At 43.5% G+C, this 22,738-nt stretch overlaps 1 protein-coding gene across 1 annotated transcript; it reads left to right on the top strand.

The window, feature by feature from the left end:
* Positions 1–617: 617 nt before the first annotated feature.
* On the top strand, positions 618–21,926 carry TMBIM6 (transmembrane BAX inhibitor motif containing 6). The gene is made up of 10 exons (XM_045829452.1): positions 618–726; positions 10,138–10,225; positions 10,623–10,731; positions 13,667–13,787; positions 15,447–15,495; positions 15,602–15,699; positions 15,905–15,984; positions 16,447–16,547; positions 18,505–18,580; positions 19,916–21,926. The coding sequence occupies exons 2-10, from the start codon at positions 10,170–10,172 to the stop codon at positions 19,937–19,939; spliced, it is 714 nt and encodes a 237-aa protein (XP_045685408.1). The 5' UTR covers positions 618–726; positions 10,138–10,169; the 3' UTR covers positions 19,940–21,926.
* Positions 21,927–22,738: the final 812 nt, after the last annotated feature.

Genomic DNA, 22,738 nt, shown 5'->3' with positions numbered 1-22,738 from the left:
GTTTTCTTTTAGTTAATTGCCTATTTATACCCTTTGTCCATATTTATGTTGACTTTGGTCTCTCTTTTTTGGGGGGGTCTCTTATTTGTGGAAAGAACACTATTTCAGTTATCTATGAGACTCCAAAGTTGATAGCATAAAACAATCACCATTTTATTAGGCCTATGGGTTCAAAGATGCTCTGAAGTTTAAGCTCCACTAGATTCACAGCAAGTTGGCCTCTGTGAGAACGCTTTTCTATGTTTTCTGAATCTCTTTCCTTCTTTAACATTTCATAAAAAGCCTGAAGCTAGAATTCTGGGACTTAACAGCGCTATTCCATCACGCGTCATAGGGGTTCCATTATTTGGCCAAGCCTGTGTCTTGGGTAGGGCCTGCCCTTCTCCACTTCCTTCACTACAGCCAGCTTTGGACAGCAATTCTTCCTTACTATAGGTGAAGAACGCGGAGACCTTTTCTACGACGCCGGTTGTTGGCCAGGGACTTGATTGACAAAGACGTTAGCGAATGGCTCTGAAGTGAGCTGCCCGAGTTTATGCATGTTTAGTCAAAGGAAGGGCAGACATGCAGCCAATGGCCAATGAGGACTGGCCTGAAAATGATCGGGGGCGGGGCTTCCTTGGAGGGGCGGACTCAGGATAAAGAGTCTGAAGCGGCCCTTGGGCGAGTCAGAAGCATATCCGGTGTTTAAAGAGCTTTGTGGGCTCCAGAGAGGCGGGTGAGAAGGTACGTGTGAAACTGGGATTGCGCAAGCCGGCAGTGGAGAACGAAACAGGGGTTATTACTTATTGTATGAACGAGGATGGGAGTAGTCTCCGTTTTCGGACAGACTGGAGCTCGTGGGAAAAGACCCTCAGCGACTGGACTCCAGAGGGCTGGGTGGAGAGGGGAAACGGGAAACTGCTACAGCGCACGCGCAGCTATGCGCGTGGGGGGGGGAGGGGGGAGGAAGTCAGCTAGGTTTTGTGGAGCGTTCAGGTGTCCACTCTTCGCGGGAGCGCTAGCGAAGACCCTTTTTAGCCTCTTCCCCCCCTTACTCCCAGTCTGCGTCCCCCTCGCTCCGCTGAGAACAGACGCTGGGGCCCCTTGCCCAGGCCCATTTGGAATTTAGGGCACGTCCTCCACCCCTTCCTTCCGAAGGGAATGAAAGCGAAACCTCCCGGGTTTGTGGTCACCCCTGCTGGACCCGACCGATCACTGCTCCACCTCCGGGCCCCTGGGTGAGCGCCTGAGGCCCTCGAGAAGGGCCTGGTCGGGCAGGCTGCCCTGTCACGGCGGGGCGGGTGATGTCACGCTCTGTGACACGCGAAGCTCCTTAGTTACGTGCAAGCCAACAGCAGAAGCGGGAGGTGTGGAGAGATCGGGCTTGGCTTGGCTATCCAGCCCTACAGGGCAGCCCGCTCTGGTCTGATTGGTTTACCTTCGGACAGGTGAGGTGGCTTGGTTTTATTTAGCCCTGAGCTTTGTGGGCGACTTTTTCAAAGTCCGATTGGGAAAGGCGGTGGTGTTAGGCGTTGTGTTTTTTCTGGAGCCTGCTTGCTGGAGCTGTGATAATTAGGCTGTGGTATTTTTGTGTATTAAGTGTGGAATTGCTATCCCGTGCCAGCCCGGGTTGCGTTGCCCATCCCAAACAAGGGCAAAAACCTCTCTGAACTTGAGACTCTGTTTTAACAATAGTTAACTTATGAATGTGTAACCCAGTAGAAGAGCTGACTGTGCCTGAAACACAAAGATTTTTTAAGGTTAAAGGTTAATGGAGAATAGGCTTTTCTAGTTACTTATTTATTTCTATTTTATCTTTTGGAAGAATGTGCAGTTTAAGAAGTCAGTTCAAGACGGGTTTTTCTAGTCGCACCACCACATTTCTTATGGCTTCTGTGAACACACTTATTTCTGTAATAATTAGATTTACTCTCTTTGATGTTTTCGTATTCCTCTGTTGAATATTACTATGTTGAAGTTTAGATTCTGCAGTTTTCCATCAGGGGGACAGAATAGTTGAATTCCTGAGAAATGCAATTCGTAATTTAGATTCAGAGTTTCCTTCTTAAATTATTCATCTTGTTGTGGAAACAGGACTTAGTACCCACTTTCTTTCCTTCTCTACTATTGATCTGACTGAAGCCTTGCTCCTAAGTAATAGGAAAGATCAAATTAACCCACATAGCCAGCATTTGAATAGTTTTTCCTGTTAGGATATAGTTCATGCTTATTGTAGAAATGCTAAAAAATACAGAACGTGTAATAGGAATCAGCATATGTTAATTTAAAAGAAGATTTCCCTTGATCTATGGCTGGAACTGCCTTGATGAAAACTTGCTTTTCTACTGTAGGGTGTACTAGTAGAAAGGGTATCGCCACACTTCAGAGGTCAGAAGACTCATAACCTGGTTCTGGCTCTGCTGTTTCCATATTTTTGACATGTGATGTTGGTCTAGTTGATACCAATGTCCATTTTTTCACTTTAGAATTATTTCACACAGGTTCTTATTGGCATTCAATAAGCTTGATAGAGAGCAGGTGTTAGTTATCCTTATCTTGCAGGTGAGGAAGCCTAGAGGACCATAGGTAAAATGACTTTTCCCAAAGTTATGTGTTAGAAAATAGCAGGACTTGTGACTTAAATCCAGTGCTTGTGCCACTATTACACTGCCTTTTTTAACTTTCTTTTTTTAATCTTTAAAGTGGGACTTGCTCTTCCCTCATCTATTGGTGTGAAGATCAAAGGGGATAATATATATAAAACACTGTATATGAAAGTTGTAAAATTTTATATAAATGCAGTCAGTGGTATTATAGGAGATGGTATTGCTGGCCCGAAGAGTTTCACTTTATTTCATAAACTACCACAAGAGCATTAATCTCTCCTGGGAAGACACTGAATATTCCCTCGATGCTCAATCTTCTAAATTATCCTTTGCTACTTTGACTTGGTTGTAGAAGCTGGTGGAAATGTCTTCCACTCAACTGTGTTTTGTTTCCCCAGAGCTTCTAATCAGATTTCATGGAATGGTTTTTATGCACATTTTTGTTTTCCAAAGACATTATTCAAACCTGGAGGTTAGGCTGGCTGTTAGGAACACTTAAGTTGACCGCTCAACAGGTCTCCCTCTCAGCAAGCTGGGGAATGTTGATTTGAGGTTATAAAGTTTTTTTTTTTTTAATTTAATCTTTATTGTATTTTTTTCCTTTTACCATTTAGTCCCCTTATACCCTCCTCCCCCTGAAGTTGTAACATTCTTGATCAGATAGATAATAGGATCTTGTATTTGCTATGGAGACTCTTGGTTGTGCCTTGAAGTGTGGGGGCTTGCAGGCTGATTCATATGCAAGCTCTGCTCTGAATGTGCTTAAAGCCAAATGTGTGCGAGAAGTTTTCTTACAATTAACTGGAATCTAAAACAATTGAAAAAAGAGCTTCAGGGGTGAGGATTGTGTGGATGTGCAGTTTGTCCCAATCTATGCCTGTTTTCATTTGGGCTAAATATGGTGTTAACTGGGGAGGGATTACTAGTTTATACTGGAAGATGATTATGTATTTAGGACATTGGGGCCTTCTTATGATTCAGAGTCTGTCAACAGTTGTGGTCATAGAGAGGGAGATTTAGTAGTGTCAAAATTTGGTACAGCCCTGGCTGGTGTAGCTCAGTGGACTGAATGCAGGCTGTGAACCAAAGGGTCGCCGGTTTGATTCCCAGTCAGGGCACATGCCTGGGTTGCAGGCCAGGTTCCCAGTGGGGGGTGTGCAAGAGGCAACCACACACTGATATTTCTCTCCTTCTCTTTCTCCTTCCCTTCCCCTCTCTCTAAAAATAAGTAAATAAAATCTTTAAAAAAAATTTTGGTACAAAAAAATAATATATTGAAGGCAATAGGCATTTCATCTCCAGGTACTGGTATGGTTCTGAGGCAGTGCCCTAGAGAGACAGGATTTAGTATTAGCTAATCCAGGGATTTTGGCCCAAATTGGGTGAGGTTGGGGGGGCTGGCAGCTGAGATATATATGGTTAAGATCTACAGTAATCAAAGTCTAGTCCTAGTTGAAGAGGAATTTCTCAAAGCAAATAGATCAACTTTTTTTTTTTAGATTCTGTTTATTTTTAGAAAGAGGGGAAGGGTGGGAGAAAGAGAGGGAGAGAAACATCAATGTGTGGTTGCCTATCACATGACCCCTACTGAGGATCTGGCCCAAAACCCAGGCATGTGCCCTGACTGGGAATCGAACCAGCAACCCTTTGGTTCACAGGCCATCACTCAGTCCACTGAGCCACATCAGCTGGGGTTGGATAGACCAACTTTGAATGGTCAAAGCATTAAAGTAACAACCATTTACTTCATCAAAAGCTCTATCACATCAGATTATCGCTTAGTTGTTAGGCTGTCTCAAAACACTTGTGCCTGTGTGGGACAGGAAGTACAGTATAAATGTCCCAGAAGAGAGGCATGGCATTTAAAGAAAAGTCATTTTTAACTAGTGATAAGATTTGTCAAGTTTCTTTAAATTCTAGTTTATAACTTTCTTACCCCCCCCCCATTTAATTTATTTCTCATTTAGGTAAATGTTAAGATTTCAGGATATATAGCTAGCTGTGAGTTAATGGTGAATAATATTTTTTAAAGTAATTTACAGGGTATATGTAAATTAGGCCTGTGATAAATGCCTTCTAAAACTATACTTTAAAAAGGGATAAGCATACACCAAGGACTTGAGAGTAATAGTAGAGTCAAATCTCAGTTCTTGAACGTTTTGGTCCTTGACCAAGTTATTCATGGAAAAAATGTCTTGGTTGTCTAACAACTTCGGGTCTTGATTCTCTACCCGACAGCCCTTTTATTGCTGACACCTGTATGATTAGTCATGTGTCTCTCAGGTGACCAAAAAAAGGAGATTTGGCCCTGGCTGGTGTGGCCTAGTGGACTGAGCACTAGCCTGCGAACCAAAGGGCACACGTTGATTCCCAGTCAGGGCATGTGCCTGGGTTGTGAGCCAGGTCCCCAGTAGCGGGTGTGCGAGAGGCAACCACAATGGACGTTTCTCTCCTTTTCTTTCGCCCTCCCTTCCCCTCTCTCTAAAAAATAAATAAATAAAATCTTTCTTTAAGAGATTCAGTTTTCAAACAAGTCACTTCTCGGACAGTTTTCCAGAATGAATTTTCAAGAACTGAGGTTCCGTTGTATTTTCTTTAGTAACAGTAATGGTTAACATACTGAGTCAGTGTTATGTATGAACCACTATTCCAAGCACTCTATTTGAGTTATCTCACTTAATCCTCAACCCTGTGGAGTAGGTAATATACAGGGTCCGGCACAAATAACACCCCTTTTTTAAATTACAAAATCATAAGCATGTAATTCTATAATATAACTATAACACACTCAAGCATACCATATGACATTTTAGGTGAAAAGTTCAAATTAAAACTGTAAATTGTTACACCCATATTATTACCCTACCAACCACACTCAAGCAGGTGTGACTTCTGCTGGACCCTGTATATTTACTCTTTACAAATGAGGTAACTGAAGCACAATGAGGCTAAGTGCCAGAAATTTTTTGCATGTCATACAGCTAAGGAAGTAATGGTCAGATTCGAGTGCAGCAGGTTTTGCTTTTAATTACTATGCTTAAGGATATGGCTGTATAAATTCTGAAAACTATTCAGTAGGAGGAACTGAAAAATTACAAATGCTCCTGCCGCCTCCTTTAAAAAAAACAAAACAAAACAAAACACGTGGGATTTCTTTTTTCTCTTAAGTATCAATTTGGTCCCTTCCAGATGTGAGGGATCAGAATTCAAGATGGTCAAATTACTACGACAGGAATGAAGAACCTCAGTTCACAAACTAAATGTTTAATTAGAAGTGTGAGCAGTGCTTCTTTGACTTGCTGGTATAATGTCCAATTGTATGTGCTTTAGGCAGCTGCTCTCCTGGCTCCAGCAGCCAGCAGGCTTTTTTCAAAGGCAAGGTTTTTTTGTTTGTTTTTAAATGCATGATTGTTTCTGTTTTGCACAGCTTTCTTTTTAAACTTTTAAAAGATCTTATTTATTTACTCTCAGAGAAAGGGAAAGGGAGGGAGAAAGAGAAGAAGAGAAACAAACATTGATATGAAAGAGAAGCATCGATTGGTTGCCTCTCCTCTGTGCCCTGATCAGGGTAGCAGGCCCAGAACCCAGGCATGTGCCCTGACTGGAAATTGAACTGTGACCTTTCACTTTGCGGGACAGCGCCCAACAAACTGAGGCACATCGGTCAGGGCCGTTCTGCGTAGCTTTTGACCATGATTCATAAGCACTGTACTTAATAGGTATTGCAATAAGATAGCAGGGAATGTTTGTAATGTAAGTCCTGGCCCTTTACAATAATCTTTTCATTTTAGGACAAAGGTAAGGAAGATACCTAGAACCAATGGATTTAAGAAGACCTTAGACATAGATAATATGTTTCCTCATACATAGTTGTTAATGCTCGGAATGGCAATAGGGTAGAATTATTAATGAAAGACCTATCTTTTATATCCTTCCTTCAGGGTTTAGTAGACCATGTCAGCTGGGTCTGATATTTATCAAAATTGTATCTTCTGAGAAAGGCTGATGAGCATGACTTCCTGTCCCTGAGGGACATCTAGGTGACTGCTGACCTTTGCCTTAGTTTTCACTTCAATTAATGTCGTATTTTGGTTGGTGAATACACACTTTGGCTACCTGTACATATGTCTTCCATTTGTGTTTCATTTCTTGATTAAAGCTGTGTTAAGTAGCACGGGTTTTGAAGGGAGAAGTCCTTTGGTTTTTTGTTTTTTGGGTTGGCTCTGGCAGAAGCAGCTGACCTGGGGAACCACAGAATGGTGACACTTCCAACAGCTTTAGCAGTATATGCATGACAAATTTGGACAGATTCTGAAAGGTTTGGGGATTCCTGCTCTCCTGAGGATGAAGGCTTAAAATGAGGCTCTGGACCAAATTAACAGAATTTGGCTATGGTTAATACCTGAACATTTACCTGTCGTTTACAAATGCAGTACGGGCAGATTTCCCAGGAGTCCAGAAGGCACTGTCCTCATTGTGTTCTGTGTGAAAAATCCCACCTCCCTGTTTTACAATTAGTTGAATATAGAATTTCTAGACTTCTGTACCAGTTGAGATTCAGGGTAAGGCAGACCAGTGCTGGTGTATTTTGTAATGGGCTTTGATGTGTGTTGGGACTGCTGCAGTAAAGCACTTCAGAGCAACAAGTAACATACATTTTTTTAATTGTGGTAAAGTACCCAATGTAATTTTAATATTTACCATTTTAATATACTCTTTTTAAAACAAAGATTTTCATTAACTGGGGGGGTCCCCTCTGGATGTTAGCTGAGCTATTTGGTTAATGGTTTATTTAAAACTTGCTGAGACTGAGAGTACTTTTGGTAAGAACACTTTTTTTAACTCATTACTTATCTGCACCTTCGTTCTTATCTGTTTGGTACAGATCTAGAGCAAATTATCATATTTCCTTGATTCTAAAACTAACTTTTCCCCCTCATACTTTAACATTTCAGAAAAGATGTGATATGTACATCATGACATCTTAAATCTGTAAACTGTATTGCATTCTTCTTCTCCCTTAAAGTTATGAAAATTGCTGTTATATCTTTACATCTAGAAATTTTGGTAGTTACATTAATTTTAAAAAAATTATTGACTGATTTTAGAGAGAGAAAACAACATTCCACTTATTCATTCATTGGTTGGTTCTGGTATGGGGTCTGCAACCCTGGGTACCGGGATGACGCTCTAACCAACTGAGGTACCTGGCCAGGGCGGTAGGTATATTTTTCACTTAAATGTTAAAATAGGTAGTAATGTTGGGAAACTGGTTTTATTTTTTATGGTTTTAAACTACAAGCCACTATTAAATCATGGAGAAATTCCTGTTCGACACCTCCCTCCTTTCCCTCACACAACCTTTGATGGTTTTTCCATCAGCTGTTGTAAGAGCCCCGGAAAGGCACAGTCATTACCCCCCAGGGAATGCAAAAGAGGGACCTGGGACAGAGAGGTTGCTGCCTTTCTCCCCTCCTGTTTCCGCTTGGTGGGGTCTGGTTACAGAGTGTTGCCCCTTTCTGACTAACAGTCCCCTAGGTATCTGAGTATTTACTCCCACCCCCTCCTTTTTTAACTCTTGAAATTGGAAGCAAGAGATACTTCAGGTTGTTATGAATACTTCAGAGAAACTTGGCTCTAAAGGTTGCTTCAGTACTGTTGCAAGTTCTGTCTAGGGATGTCATTAGGGGCGTTAATGGAAGCCTTAAAGACACTTTGCAGGTGCTGGATTCTGCCATCCTGTAAGCGTGCTCTCTGGAGGATGTACTCATCATGGTTGTGGAAGGCTGTGGCTGGCAGCGCAACAGCCTGCAATAATTGCACCATCTAGGTCAAGAGGACCTGGAGCCCTGAGACTTAGAGAAGAGAGCATCAGCTTTAGTAGGTTCTGCCTCTTCTTACCATATCTGTTCTTAAGAACAGAACTAACAAAAGAATTAAGGTGAGTGGGAATGGTGGGAAAGGAAAGAGGAAATCAGAAAGCAAGCTGGACGTTTTAATTGTTTCATTTGTGAGAGAGCCTCAGGAAACAAGTGGTAAAATTTTGAACTCTAAGCATGGTATCTTTCCACTGGCCCAGGATGCCTCAGGAAATTGGTTTGCTTGCCCAGATGAGTTTTGCTGAGTATTAGGTTAAGTCCTGATGAGAATGGCTGTGAGTAGTTTTAGTCCCCTCCTCCGCTCCCTTTTTTGGTAAATGTGAAAAGGATCGGGCCTTGTGAGTCTAACAAGAATCTGGAAGATTTATGTCTAGCAAAGGTGAAAGAGCTTGATTAGATGTTTAGTTCTGTAGATTGAGTATGTTTGTTTAGGATTGCATGTGAGGTAGGGGAGGGAGCAAAACTTAAGAGCCTGACTTGATGGTATTGATGTGTAATGTGATCTGGGTATAGTTTAGTTTTTGGGTTTGTTGTTGTTGTTGTTGTTGTTGTTTTAATGCCCTTTGGGACTGTTGGCAAGATCTGAGTAAGATCTGTACATCGGATGATAGAATTGTATCATTGTTAATTTCCTGATTTTGATCATCATTTTTAGGATATACACACTAAAGTATTCATAGGTAAGGGGCATTGTATCTACATGGCAAAAAAAGTCTACACATTTGCTATATGTAGAGAAAGGATAAAGCAAATAAGGTGAAATAGTAATTTAGTCTCGTGGTGATGGGTATACAGGAATTCTGTGTACTACACCAAGTCTTTTGCAGGAAGGGTTCTGAAATTATGTTAAAAAATGTCTTTTAGCACAATTTTCTTTTTCATGGAGGTAGGAACTTTCCTCTTTTTAAAATTATGAATCTCTTTGTAGTTCAGTTCTAAAATGCATTTGGTAGAAAGCTTCTACATGTATGTTTTTAAAATGTAAGTCTTAGTGTAGACCTTTATAGTTTTTCTTTTTTCTTTTTAGTCTTTGAAGTTCTGTACCGTTGCTGAGGGAGTTCTGTAGCATCTTGAGACAGTAACATAAAATCTTTCTGTTTCAGTGACTGGGTTCCTTTAACTAGATTGCTAATTGAGAATTTCTCAAAGAAAGTGGTCTTTTATTTTATTTTTAAAGATTTTATTTATTTTTAGACAGGGGAAGGGAGAGAGAAGGAGAGAGAAGAGCTGTGTGTGGTTGCCTCTTGAGCACCTTCTACTGGGGACCTGGCCTGCAACCCAGGCATCTGCCCTGACTGGGAATCAAACCAGGACCCTTTGGTTTGCAGGCCAGCACTCAATCCATTGAGCTACACCAGCCAGGGCAGAAAACAGTCTTTTAAAGGGGCAAATTGCCTCCTGAAAGAATAGAAATTAAATTCCAGTAATGAAATACCTTGTAGGAGAGGAAGATGGGTCATTTCTTCCATCCCCTTTAAATTGGTTGATTATGATTACAAGTGTATTCTAAAAGGAAATATATAAAAATAAAAATGGTTGTGTTAGAACAGTGGGATTGTAAATACTTTGTTTTCCAAACTTGTATTTTTTTTATAAGAAAGTTGTTTGTTATTTTGTCTGTATTTGTACCTTTAAGATAACCTTTCTTCTTTTTACTCTTTATTCCACAGTGCGGAGGCCGTGTCCCACAGACTCTGGCATCATGAACATTTTTGATCGGAAGATCAACTTTGACGTGCTCTTAAAATTTTCCCATATGTAAGTGTGTTGACCTTGACCACAGTTTCTTACTGCTCTTCCTTTCACGTCTGGTTTTCTTTTCCTGGTTTATTAAATTTTGTGTCCATCGACTGACATTGACTTTGCTAGAGTTCTGAGGGTATGATAAGCACCAGATTCTAAGGACTGCTGTGTGATCACTGGAAAGCCATTTCATTACTCTAGTTTCGGTGCTGATTGTTCATAATTACGGATTTCAGGCTCTTCCCCAGCATTTAATATTCTGTGTTAACCTATGTTCAAAACATTCCTTTTTAAATTGTAACATGACTTTCACATATCCCCTGGGAAGGAGAAGAGACGGAAATGATTCTTAGCTTAGAGATGAGGTTGGATTGGCCCCGGAGTGATGGCTGTTACTCACATTCTTTCCCAGAACCCCCTCGACACAGCAGCACCTGAAGAAGGTCTATGCCAGCTTTGCCCTGTGTATGTTTGTGGCAGCCGCAGGGGCCTTTGTCCATGTGGTCACTCATTTCATTCAGGTAAGAGCATTTTTTTCTCCTGGTTGCTGTTGTACAATATGTAATTGGAAGAGACTAGCTCAGCAGGGTGGTACAAGCCTATACATCTGTCTCCCTAATCCTATTTAGAAGTTTGGTATCTGAACTCAGCCAAAGCCAGCCAATAAATATTGAGGACATGTAGAGCCCTTTAACTTTTCTGGCGACTCTACCCTTTCTCGATGTTCAGCTTTGGAATTCTTAACCCTGACACTGGAGGATGTGTCTGTTGTGCAAGACCCCACCCACTGAGCAGAGGCCTAACGTGCGTGCTGGTGTTCTCCACAGTAACCTTTTTCTCTTTTCCTCCTGCTTCTCTTTTTTTGTGTGAATGGCTGTACATGTACAGGAATGATTCCACTACACGGATACAAAACACTGTGATTAATTATCAGGAGGGGCTGGGTTGGGGCCTTTAAGGATTTGACCCGTTTGGTTCTCTGGTACACTTACATCGGCATGGTTGAGTGAAAACCCCTTTAATAACTCAATTTCCTGTGTGGAGGGAGAGTTTGGGTTTCATCAGTAGGAATAGAAGGGACAGTTGAGGAGTAATCAGTTAAGTTTGAAGTTCTCACTGGCCAAGACTGGTCCCTAGTAGAGCGTCCTTTTCAGGGTAAGTACCAAGGTGTGCCTGTGTTGGCATTGGCGCTGCGAACAACTGTCCTTGTGCCCAGGCATTTCCTTTCAGGGATTGTGTGAAAAATTACTCTAGATACTCAAAGGATAGGACTTTGATCCCTTGAATTTAAGACTTGCTTTTAGAGAGAGGGAGAGAAACATCAATGTGTTGAGAGAGATACACTGGTCAGATCAGTTGCCTCTCACACACCACTAGTTGGGGACCCGGCCCACAACCCAGGCATGTGCCCTGACTGGGAATGGAACTGGTGACCTTTTGGTTCGCAGTCTGGTGCTCAGTCCACTGAGCCACACCAGCCAGGGTGATCCCTTGAATTTAGATGAAAACATACTCTACCTTTTAGGCAAGAGTGGCCCTTTTAAGTAATGTAAAATAAAGCCGACCTCATTATTCATGGATTTCGTATTTGTGAATATACCTGCTCGCGAAGATCTGTTTGTGGCTCTGAGATCAGTACTTTCACAGACATTCACAGTTGTACCCGGAGCAGCAGACAAATGTGAGTGCCCATCACACCGTGTTCCAGCTGAGGTTGAACCAGACAACCCACGGCCGCATTTCAAGTTCTTAAGCTGTAAATAGTAGTCCTTTTTACGGTCCATGTAGTGCTGCATTTTTTTGCATTTTTGTTGATAATTTTGCTGTTTAAAATAGCTCCAAGTATAGTGCTCAAGTGTTCTTAGTGTTCCTAATTGTGAGAAGACTAATGTGCCTTATGGAGAGACTGTATGTTAGATACACTTTGTTCTGGCGTGAGTTACAGTGCTGTGGCTGCGAGCTCACTGTTAATTAATTGACAAATATAGCGAAGGTTTTGTATTGGTCAGTTGATGAAAATGTGGCGGGGGGTTTATGACAACCTAATCACTGATGTCCCACAAGAATGGACTGTATACCTTTAAAGGGCGGAAGGAACTTTGTGTATATGTCCTGAAGGGTTTCTTTCTTTTTAAATGCCTATAGCTTTTTCCCAACGCTTTATAAGAAAAGACTTTTTTCTTACAAAACTGAGGCCTGTTCATTGTAGAGAATTCAGATAACAGACTAATGATAAATAGATATAAAACTCTGTAATCCTATTACCCAGAAATAACTACATGCGTTTTGATAATAATCCTCTGTCTCAGTCCATTCAGGCTGCTATAAAACAATACCATAGACTGGGTGGCTTAAACCAGCGGTCCCCAACCCCTGGGCTTGCTGAGCTTTGCCTCCTGTCACCCCGCTACCCCCGTCAATCCACAGTGGTTCACCTGAGCCCCCCTCACCCCCATCTTCCACGAAACTGGTCCCTGGTGCCAAAAAGGTTGGGGACCACTGGCTTAAATAACAAAAAGTTGTTATTTTTTAAAAAGATAACTACTTATTTATATTTTAGAGAGAAGGAAAGGGAGGGAGCAAGAGGGAGAGAAACATTGATGTGAGAGAGAAACGTCAATCAGGTGCCTCTTGTATGCACCCCAACCAAGAATTGAACCCCCAGCCCAGGCGTGTGCCCTGACTGAGAATTGAACCCATGACCCCTTTGCTTTGTGGAATGAAGCCCAACCAACTGAACCACACCGGTCAGGGTAACAGCAAACTGTTCTTACAGTTTTGGAAGCTAGGAAGTCTAAGATCAAAGTGCCAGGAGATTTGTCATGTGGCAAGGGTCCACTTCATGTTTCGTAAACAGCCATTTTCTTGCTGTGTCCTCACATGGTGGAAGGGACGAGGGAGCTCTCAGGGTTCCCTTTTTATAAGAGCCCCTTCCTGAAGGCTCCGCCCTTATGACCTAATCACCTTCCGAAGACCCTGCTTCTGAATACCATCATATTGGGTGGGGGGGTAGGATTTAAACAGGAATTTGGGATGGAGGACATAAACATTTCATTCTTAACACCCTCTCTCAGTCTTTTTTCTCTGTATATGTATATGTATTTGCATATATTTAAAAGTGATCACAGAGGGGTCGTTTCTACTTGTTCTACCAGTTGGAATATATTTTCAGCACTTGTCCCTGTGGTTCATTTTTGGCTATTTCTTGGGCGAGACCCATAGTTTGACTAGGGTAGTTGTGGTTCATGGACCGCCCAGGCCAGAACAGCCTTCGGCGTCTACCGTGGCCCTGACCCTGTCCTTCAGGGCTTCTGGCTTCTCTCTTCAGCCCACACTGCATTTTCCATTGCCTCCAGGTTAGAAGCAAGTACTAGGCAGTTCAGATGACTGTTTGATTCTAATGAAGTCTCCTGCAAGATAAATTTGATACTTCAGCTCTGATTCTGGATCTGACAGGCTGGCCTGCTGTCTGCCCTGGGCTCCCTGGGATTGATGATCTGGCTGATGGCCACACCTCACAGCCGCGAGACCGAGCAGAAGAGACTGGGGCTTCTTGTTGGATTTGCTTTCCTTACAGGTGTGTTAAGGAATTGGGTCTAATTTGGGGGGCCGGGGGGTGGAGACTATTTCTTTATTATCACTTCAGAGTAGGTTCTGAGATTCGTATTTAATCTGATTTACCCCAACTGATACACTTATCACCCAACTTTATATTTGAATGTGTTTTGCCTTATACTGCTTTCTTACTTCGTGTAGGTGCATCTTGTTTCCCCACATAGAGGATAAGCTCTTTGTGACTGGTGATTACTTTTGTATCCAAAAATAAGCATTCGTGTGCTTGAATGAATGAGGTTTAAGAGCTTAGGTAGCATAACTTGTTACTGGTAGACATGAGACTAAACAAGGCCTAAGAACCTGACTTAGTTGGACTCACACTGGCAAGTATTGGAGAAGCATCCACCCATTCTGAACCCTACAGGCAATTAATTAAAGCCATACATTGAAATGCATCACACAGGGCCTTTTGCTGATTATCAAGTAAAGAATGAAAAGCACAGCACTTGTACAACAGTGTCTACAATATCCAAGACCTGGAAGCAGCCCAAGTTCCCATCAGTAGATGAGTAGATAAGAAAGCTGTGGTACATTTACACAGTGGACTGCTGGGTGACCGTGAAAAAAGGAGGATATCTTAACCTTTTGCGACAGCATGGGTGGGCCTAGAAGTTATTGTGCTAAGGGAAATAAATCAGTCAGAGAAACACGAATACTATATCATCTCACTTATATGTGGGATCTAATGAACAGAATAGAAACAGATATGGATATGTGGAACAGATCGACAGCTCTCGGGGGAGAGGGAGCCAGATGAAAGGAGGTGAGGGGATCAGCAAAAAATCATTTGTGCATGATACGTACACACAGACAACAGTGTGGCGACGGCCAGTCGGGGGGGGGGCAACGGTGGGGAGAATATGAGGGCATCTGTAATAGTGTCAACAAAAAAATAAAGTTTTATTTAAGCACTTCTAGAATTGTCATTAAAGGAAACCAGACTAAAGTTACACAGTAAAAATACTTACCAAGCAACATTTGATTTAGTACAGCTCAATCTGAGTGAGTCTAATCTACACCATGTTGAAGAGATTGAAGAAGGGTGGGGATTTAGAGATTAAGATTTTTAGATCAGCAAACCTAGTTTCCAAAACCATTACGGGGTGGAGTCCAAAGGAGAAAGGAGAGTAACCAGAGTGGAGGAAGTGCTGGAGCCGGAACAGGTTGCCGTGGCCTGCCGCTGGCACAGACCACCTGCGGAACTGGTCTGGCTTCTGCTCTGCTGCAGTCAGTCCTGCAAGACTCAGAGATTGCCGGCCACAAGGCTCTGCTTCACTCTTAACCCTTGTTTCTGGTCTCGTGCCTGGTCTGGCCCACATTGCATCAGTCCTCAGAGGAATGGTTTAGCTCAAACTGTTTGGCATGCCTATGTCATTTGTCCTTCTGGAGGTTGTCAGTGATGTTCAGCTGACAGGACGATTTTGCAGCTCTGTATAAATAAATAACTTAGTTGAAGTTTTGTTGAAAACAAGGAGAATGGGGAGAGAGGTTTACTTACTTTAGTCCACACATTTGTTTCTAGGAGCAGGAGCATACCTGTGCTATTAATGGTCAGCTTTCGGACGCAGGTTCTCTCCGCGAGTTGTGGTAGTAACGTGTTCTGGGGCTCTTTGTTTTCCAGGAGTTGGCCTGGGCCCTGCTCTGGAGTTGTGCATTGACGTCAACCCCAGGTAACTATTTCGGTAGTGTCTGAAGTCCCTCTACCTTTACGAATGTACCTTCTGAACACAGACTGTGTTGCTGAGGCCCTCAGTCTAACCGTCTTTTCCGTAACAGCATCCTCCCCACGGCCTTCATTGGCACAGCGATGATCTTCACCTGCTTCACCCTCAGTGCGCTCTATGCCAGGCGCCGTAGTTACCTCTTTTTGGGAGGTAAGTGTGGCCTGGAAAACCTGGAGAGGGTCTCCACTGTAGCTGGGATTCTCACTAGGACTGTTTCCCCTCACCCCAACTGCTTGTGGCTATGGGGTTGAAGTAGAAAGCCTGCCTTTTGGGGCGGACACAAGGAATGGCTGTAGCAGGGTTGTTTTATTTTACTTTGGCTTCTCTCAAGATCGTTTTTTGTCACCTGTTACAGGTACCTTGATGTCAGCCATGAGCCTGATGCTTTTGTCTTCCCTGGGGAATCTGTTCTTTGGATCCATTTGGCTTCTCCAGGTGAGACTTTGCATATAACTTTCCAGTGGCCCTTGGCCTCACACTTCCTTTTCTTGCTTAACCCTGAAGCAAGATAGACCAAGAATCCTCCAGGATGCTTACCTTTGTTGGGCAGTGCTCTTGAAGCCTCCCCACTAATCCCCCTAGGATGGAGCCTTCTGCGGATAAAAGTTCAGACTAAAGGAAAAGATGGTTTGCCCAGAGATCATTTTTCTAAGGCCAGTCCAGCAGCAGCTCCTTGTTAAAATGATTGAATCTCTTTCAATAACCAAAAAAAAAAAAAGTGCAGAACTGTCCTGAGAGAGGTAAGGCGATCGTCACCATAGGCTTCAGTTCCCATGAATGTTAGTGTCAGTGGGGTTAGCATTTGATGTACTTTCCAGTGGCCAAGAGCCAGAGAGAAGTGCGGCTTTCTTCTCTACGCTGTGTGCATATGGTGACCTCATCTCGTTCTTTTGTTAGGCAAACCTGTACTTGGGGCTGCTGGTCATGTGTGGCTTTGTCCTTTTTGATACTCAACTCATTATTGAAAAGGCTGAAAATGGAGATAAGGACTATATCTGGTGAGTGTGAAAATGGGTCTTTAACAAGAATGAAGAGAGAGGCTTATTACTCTGTTCTGCTGCTCTTTTCTGAAGCTGAGACACAGTCCGTTGCCTGGCCCACCTTTCTCTCCACGTTGGTAGGGATAAGAGTAGCTCAGGTAGCGCTAGCTGGACTTAACATGTTCAGGCTTCAGGGTGGGGGTGTGGGAGGATAATGGTTTTAGAACTAAGCACCAAATAGCATGGTTTCTCTCAATTCCTGAAAAACAAGTTAAAAAAAGAAAGATTTTATTTGTTTATTTATAGAGAGGGGAAGGGAGGGAGAAAGATAAGGAGAGAAACACTGAAGTGCTTGAAATGCATGGATCGCTTGCCCCTCGCACACCCCAAACTGGGGACCTGGCCCGCAACCCAGACATGTGCTTTGGGAATTGAACCACTGACCTTTCAGTTCACAGGCCAGCATTCAATCCACTGAGCTACACCAGCCAGGGTGAAAACTTCAGATTTTTAAAAATGGAACTATTCCTGGCTGGCGTAGCTCAGTGGATTGAGCGCGGGCTGGGAACCAAAGTGTCCCAGGTTCGATTCCCAGCCAGGGTACATTCCTGGGTTGCAGGCCAGAACCCCCAGCAACCGCACATTGATGTCTCTCTCTCTCTCTCTCTATCTCCCTCCCTTCCCTTTCTAAAAATAAACAAATAAAATCTAAAAAAAATAATAATAAAAAAAATAATAAAAATGGAACTATTAATACATATTTAGATACCATATTTTACCATGTATAATGTGCTCCTGTGTATAATGTGCACCCACGTTTTTGGCCTGAACTTTCAGGAAGAAAATATTTTGTTTAAATTTTTTAATTCAATTATTTGTTTATATTTAGATATTTGTTTTTTGTATTATAAAGGAATTTTAGCACTTATTTTTTAACATTTTACGTCACAAGAAATTTTATGTAACAAATAGTTACAAAACACAAGAACAAGTATAAGGTATTTCAGGTACTACCCATGTATAATGCGCATCCATATTTTCCCTTAAGAGTTTGGGCAAAAAAGTGTATATTGTACACAGCGAAACACGGTATCCATACTTTTCATAATGGTTACCTGTAGGCAGAGGAGAAGGAAAAGGACTTTTCACCTCTTATTCTTCATACCTTTGTATTCTCTAAGTCTTTAACAATGAGAAGATATATATACGAGTTTTCAAATGTAGGAGTCTTTTCATGCTGAAACCCTCTCAGTCAGTGGCAGGCGGTTCAGGCAGGGTTCACAGCTGGGCCCCTGCAGAACCTCAAGCCCAGTTTCTCTTTTCTCTGTGCTGTGGGTTGGCCAAAAAGTTCGTTCAGTTTTTTCGTACAATGACTCTGGTAGTGCTTAGTTGTCTTTTCATTTGAAACAGTTTTGTTAGATTGTATTGTGACAGCTCTCATGTCAGTGTGCATTAAAAAAAATCAAAATTGGTGAATTTTTGCACAGCTATTTTAATATTGAAGATGGAAGAAAATATGCAGCATTTCTAGTGTATTATGCTTTATTATTTCAAGAAAGGTAAAAATGATCGAACATGTCAAAAGTGGTTTGCGACATTTCTTGGTACTATCCACATTTTGGCTAAATCACTCTTTGCTGTGGGGCCGTCTTATGCATTGGAAGATGTTTTCAGCACCCCTGGCCTCTGCCCACTAGAAGCCAGTAGCAGGAGATAGCTGACCCACTCAAAACATCCAAATCAATAAAGTTGTTAAAAATGAAAAATGTGTCTTTTGTTTTTATGGAAAAAATGTAACGGACTTTTTGGCCCACCCGATACATGGTTTCATTGAGTTGAAGGGATTTCCGACACAATTTTACTTCCTCAGTTGGTGGTGGAGTGTTGTGAAGCCAGTTCAGGGGGTGGGAGCTTTCCGGTTTGCTTCTCTGTGTGGAGAGGAGGAAGGGCCGTCTGTAACCTGCTTCTCTTCCAGGCACTGCATTGACCTCTTCTTGGACTTTGTCACTCTCTTCAGAAAACTCATGATGATCCTGGCTTTGAATGAGAAGGTTAGTCGGCCCACTGCCCAAAGATGGGAGAGTGGCTCCTGAACTCATCCCCTTGTATACTTCAAATCCAAAGACTCGCTGCACGCTGTGTAGGTGCCGGGGGGTGTGCAGCATTGAGTAAGAAGTAGTGACCAGAGGTCTTTAGCTGATGGAGAAAAAGGAACAAGTAAAAGCAGGCCCCCCCTCCTTTTTCTTTTAAACTAATCCCGAAGATGAGTATCAAAGGGAAGACTTCAGGGGCAGCAAACAGTCTGCTATATGAAGAATTTAAAGGCTATAAAGATAGTTATGATTCAGAAAAGGATACACTGGAGTTGTATAATATTGGCAACAAACTTTTGTAAATTATTTCAATAGTAAACCAATTTATCCATTTGTTGGGCTTTTTTTTTTTTTAAGATTTTATTTCTTTTTAGAGAGGGGAAGGGAGGGAGAAAGAAACATCAGTGTGTGGTTGCCTCTTGAGCACCCCCTACTGGGGACCTGGACTGCAACCCTGGCATGTGCCCTGACTGGGAATCGAACCAGTGACCCTTTGGTTCACAGGCTGGCACTGAATCCACTGAGCCACACCAGGCAGGGCCCAATTGTTGGTCTTACTTTTTTTTTTCCCCCCAAAGGAGCCTTCTGTATATATAGTGAGTGTACACTTAGTCCACCCCGCAGCAGGGGAGCAGATGACCCGACCAGCTTTTCTTACAGTCCTTACTATGGAGCGAGACTCAGTGCAGTGGTGGTAGGAGCCCGTGACTGAGCAGGTTTGGTGGCTCTCTGGTCTGTGCCACGACTAGACTGAGCACCAAACAGGTGCCCCAGTTTCAGTGAAAGCAACTCAGCTTTCACTTGTTAGATACACTGGGCTTCCACCTAAGATTGACCGAAGGGTACCCCTAGGCTGGAATGTTTCTGGATGTTGGTCTATGTGCAGTTATGCTTCCTTCTGAGGCCTGATGGGAAGTTAGTGGTCTTGGCCTTGGTCTTGACCTTTTGTTTAGTTGTTTTAGGGTAGACTGCCAGGCAGGAGCTTTCAGTGGCTGAGCTGCAGTGGTTGTGAGGAGCCGAGAGTGGTCGGGCAGCCCACCTGGGTGCTCTTGGAGTGGGGGTGGAGCAGTCGCTTGAAGTTTGTTCTCTCAAGTCTGTCAGCAACTTGGGGGCCCCCCCGCGGGGGGAGTGGAAGATTCAGTCCCTGCTGCACGAGAGGAGCGTTTCTCACTCCCTTTTACTGTCCTGATCCCTTCCAGCCCCTAATGAAAGGCAACCAGGTGTTGGCTCACTTGAGTTTTAGTTGAATGTCTGATGCCAAAAATTAATTGGGTCATTTTTCTCCATTTCCAGGACCAGAAGAAAGAGAAGAAGTGAAACGACCATCCAGCTTTTTTCCCAGTTTGGCTTCCTCTCCCTCCACCCCTTGTTTCCTCTGCACACATCACATGTGGCGTGATCTCTGATAATGAAAAGCATCAGAAAAGCTTTTGTACCTTGTGGTTTTCTCTATTTTGAATTTTTTGATCAAAAAACTGATTAGCAGAACATAGTTTGGAGTTTGGCTTCATATTCCTGGAGTTCTTCCCCAATTCCTTTTCTGTCGCCCCCAGCCCTAGCTTCTTCCTCCACTGAGGCAGCCAAGTCCATCGTGATGAGGAGTGAAACCGCGGAGGGAGACGACTCCAGGAGGCTGCTTCCTGACTGAGCCGTACCAGGTGGATCTGAACTGCTGGGTGGAGGCCCCTCGGCCCTTCCTCAGCACTGTTTGGTGGGTGCACAGTTCCTGTAGCACGGGCGGCAGTGTTTTCCTTGGGAAAGAAGTTTGCTGGTCCTGTTGTTACTCAGGCTCAGCATGTTTGAGCCGTCAAGCCCTACAAAGAAAGTGAAGAGCCTCCTCTGGTGGATTCTTTGCTTCTGAGCTGCCCAAGTGGCTGCTAGTCTGGCAAACACTTTCTGCCTTGCCATCACCAAAGGAATGTGGATTTGTATGTGTTCTCTCCCCTATCTTGTGTCTGACCCTCAGGGAATCTGCCTGCCTTCCATTCCTGGGGTGGGAGTGTTTCAGCCCAAAGGGAAGACTAATTCTTGCCGCACTTAAAAAAAAAAGGCTGATGTTGTATGGCAAGGTAGAGCCTAGAATTCCCAGATTTCCCCTGGTCTTTATTTTTTTTTACTGGTTATCACCTTAGTTACTGAGCGGCCCCCACGAGGTGGCTCTGATTAAAGGTCTCAGGAGAGGAAGATCAGGGGAAGAGAATGGCTGAGCCTCTGGGGGGTAATTGTAACTAATCCTGCCAGACAAACTTGTTGGGACAAAATCTCTACTGCGTGGTTCTTTGTTCGGATCAACGGAACAGGCCGTGATGGCTGGGGAGGCAGCATTCACCCCCATCCTTTGATGCATTTTTGTTCCCTCCCCTCTGGTAATGTCCCTCCTGATAATAGTTACTGTCAAGCCAGAAACTTGGGGTAGGAAATAAATATTTTACACATGCATTTTAGTTTTGGCTCTACACCTGTTCTCTGTAGTTCTGCAGCCTTCCTGGCAGGGCCCAGGTGACCAAGCCTGCAAGATACCGAGTTCCCTGCAGCTTTGTGGTTGTAAATGGAGGGAGGGCAGTGCCAGTGGAGACCACCAGCTCCTCTGTGGCCTGCACAGTCAGCTGGCACAGATGGGTGGTGCTTGGGAGCACTTGTGGCTCTGGCTACTCACAGGGCTGGAGTGAAAGGGGAGCTGAGCCCTGGAAAGCTTACTGCCCATAGGACACCATTTTTTAGCTCTGATCACACGCAGCACACGATTTGGCCCGGTGACTGCTCATTTGTAGCACACCGCCCCGTGAAAAGATTTGTTCCCAGGTTGTGTTTCCCGAGTGACGTGCCACCCTGGATGACTCGCTTCCACACAGGATGCTGCCCTCTGAGCTGCTGCCTCCAGTGTCTGGCTTGAAAACTTACTAGGACTTCCTTCCCATTAATGTCCGTCCCCCCCCCCCCCCTTACAACTCCATACGTTCGCTGATACTTTGCTAGGCCTGCGAATCCAAGTTATATCTCTTGAAGCCAAACTCCACCTCTTGTGCTTTTTTTTGCTTGGGTTAAAGGAGTTTTTCTTTAGAAACAGTGCCAAGAATGATGATACATAAAAAACTACTTTTAAAGAAAATGTCTAACAAGTTTTTAAAACAGTAACCACTTAATTATCACTTTCTTTTCTAGTTCCTTGCTTTTCAGCTCAGGCTGCATTCTCTAACATACTGTGAAGAAAAAGGTGTTTTTGATCAGAAATATATGAAATCTACATAGTCTTAATTTGTAAAAAAAAAAATAATAAATAAATAAAGAAAATTCCTTAACCTTTCCTGGTGTGAACGTATTTTAAATTCAGGGCCGTGGCCGGACATGGTGGGGTTTGAGGGACTTCGTAGCGGGAGCCGGGTGAGACGAGGCTCTTCGCTCTGGGTGTGAGCAGAAGGAAGCGAGCACCCCGCTCGTAGTGGGCACTCGCTCTGTGGCCCCAGCTCGCCGCAGAGGATGGGGATTTTTTTCTGTCCGATACATGGCCTGAGCCTTTTTCTGGTCCTCCCCTTTCCCAGCCTTTATTGTAGGTGGGTTGTGGCAACAGTGCGTGTACTTGGTTCCAGTTTATAGGCAGGCTCAGGAGTCTGGGGGTGTACAATGGAAAAAAGGCGTAATCCACTCATTTGGGAGTACTTTGGGACCCCGGTGTGGCCAGGCTCTGTTCTAGGTGGTAGGAGTCATCTGCGAAGAGCATCCTTGCCTTGTTTATGTGTGAGATTGTTAACCAGAGTTTGGGTTGCCACCTGGCTCTTCTGTTTTGGCACAATTGCCCTCTGCTTGTCATACTCATTGTGGCCACAGGGCTTCCTATTAGGGTTTGACCGTTGCCTGTTACCTGACTGGTTCACCTAGGTTACTTCGAGTTGACAACCTCTTTAAACTCTGCATACCCCCATCCCAGCTAAGGATCGCCACTTTCCCCAACTTAGAAGGTGTGCATGAAGCATCTTTTCTCACTCTCCTCTCCTGCTGCCTGAAAAACGTCAGTCTCAGGTTCTTTAAAACCCAATTTTAGCCTTGTACTACCTTCTATTTGAGGTGAGGGGTAAGACACAAAGGTACAACGTAGTGCTCACAACATACCAGGCACTA

Source organism: Phyllostomus hastatus, unplaced genomic scaffold (genome assembly GCF_019186645.2).
Source record: "Phyllostomus hastatus isolate PE091 unplaced genomic scaffold, TTU_PhHast_1.1 phas_scaffold_93, whole genome shotgun sequence".
Classification (NCBI taxonomy): domain Eukaryota; kingdom Metazoa; phylum Chordata; class Mammalia; order Chiroptera; family Phyllostomidae; genus Phyllostomus; species Phyllostomus hastatus.
Note: the sequence above shows the minus strand (reverse complement) of the source record. Positions and strands in the feature narration are given on the sequence as shown.

What these genes read in the sequence shown, in the direction of transcription:
- TMBIM6 (XM_045829452.1), top strand. Translation starts at nt 10,170, where the DNA reads ATGAACATTTTTGATCGGAAGATCAACTTTGACGTGCTCTTAAAATTT. An exon ending in TGCATTGACGTCAACCCCAG is followed by an intron (nt 15,496 to 15,601) that starts GTAACTATTTCG and finishes TTTCCGTAACAG; the next exon opens with CATCCTCCCCACGGCCTTCA. An exon ending in TAGTTACCTCTTTTTGGGAG is followed by an intron (nt 15,700 to 15,904) that starts GTAAGTGTGGCC and finishes CACCTGTTACAG; the next exon opens with GTACCTTGATGTCAGCCATG.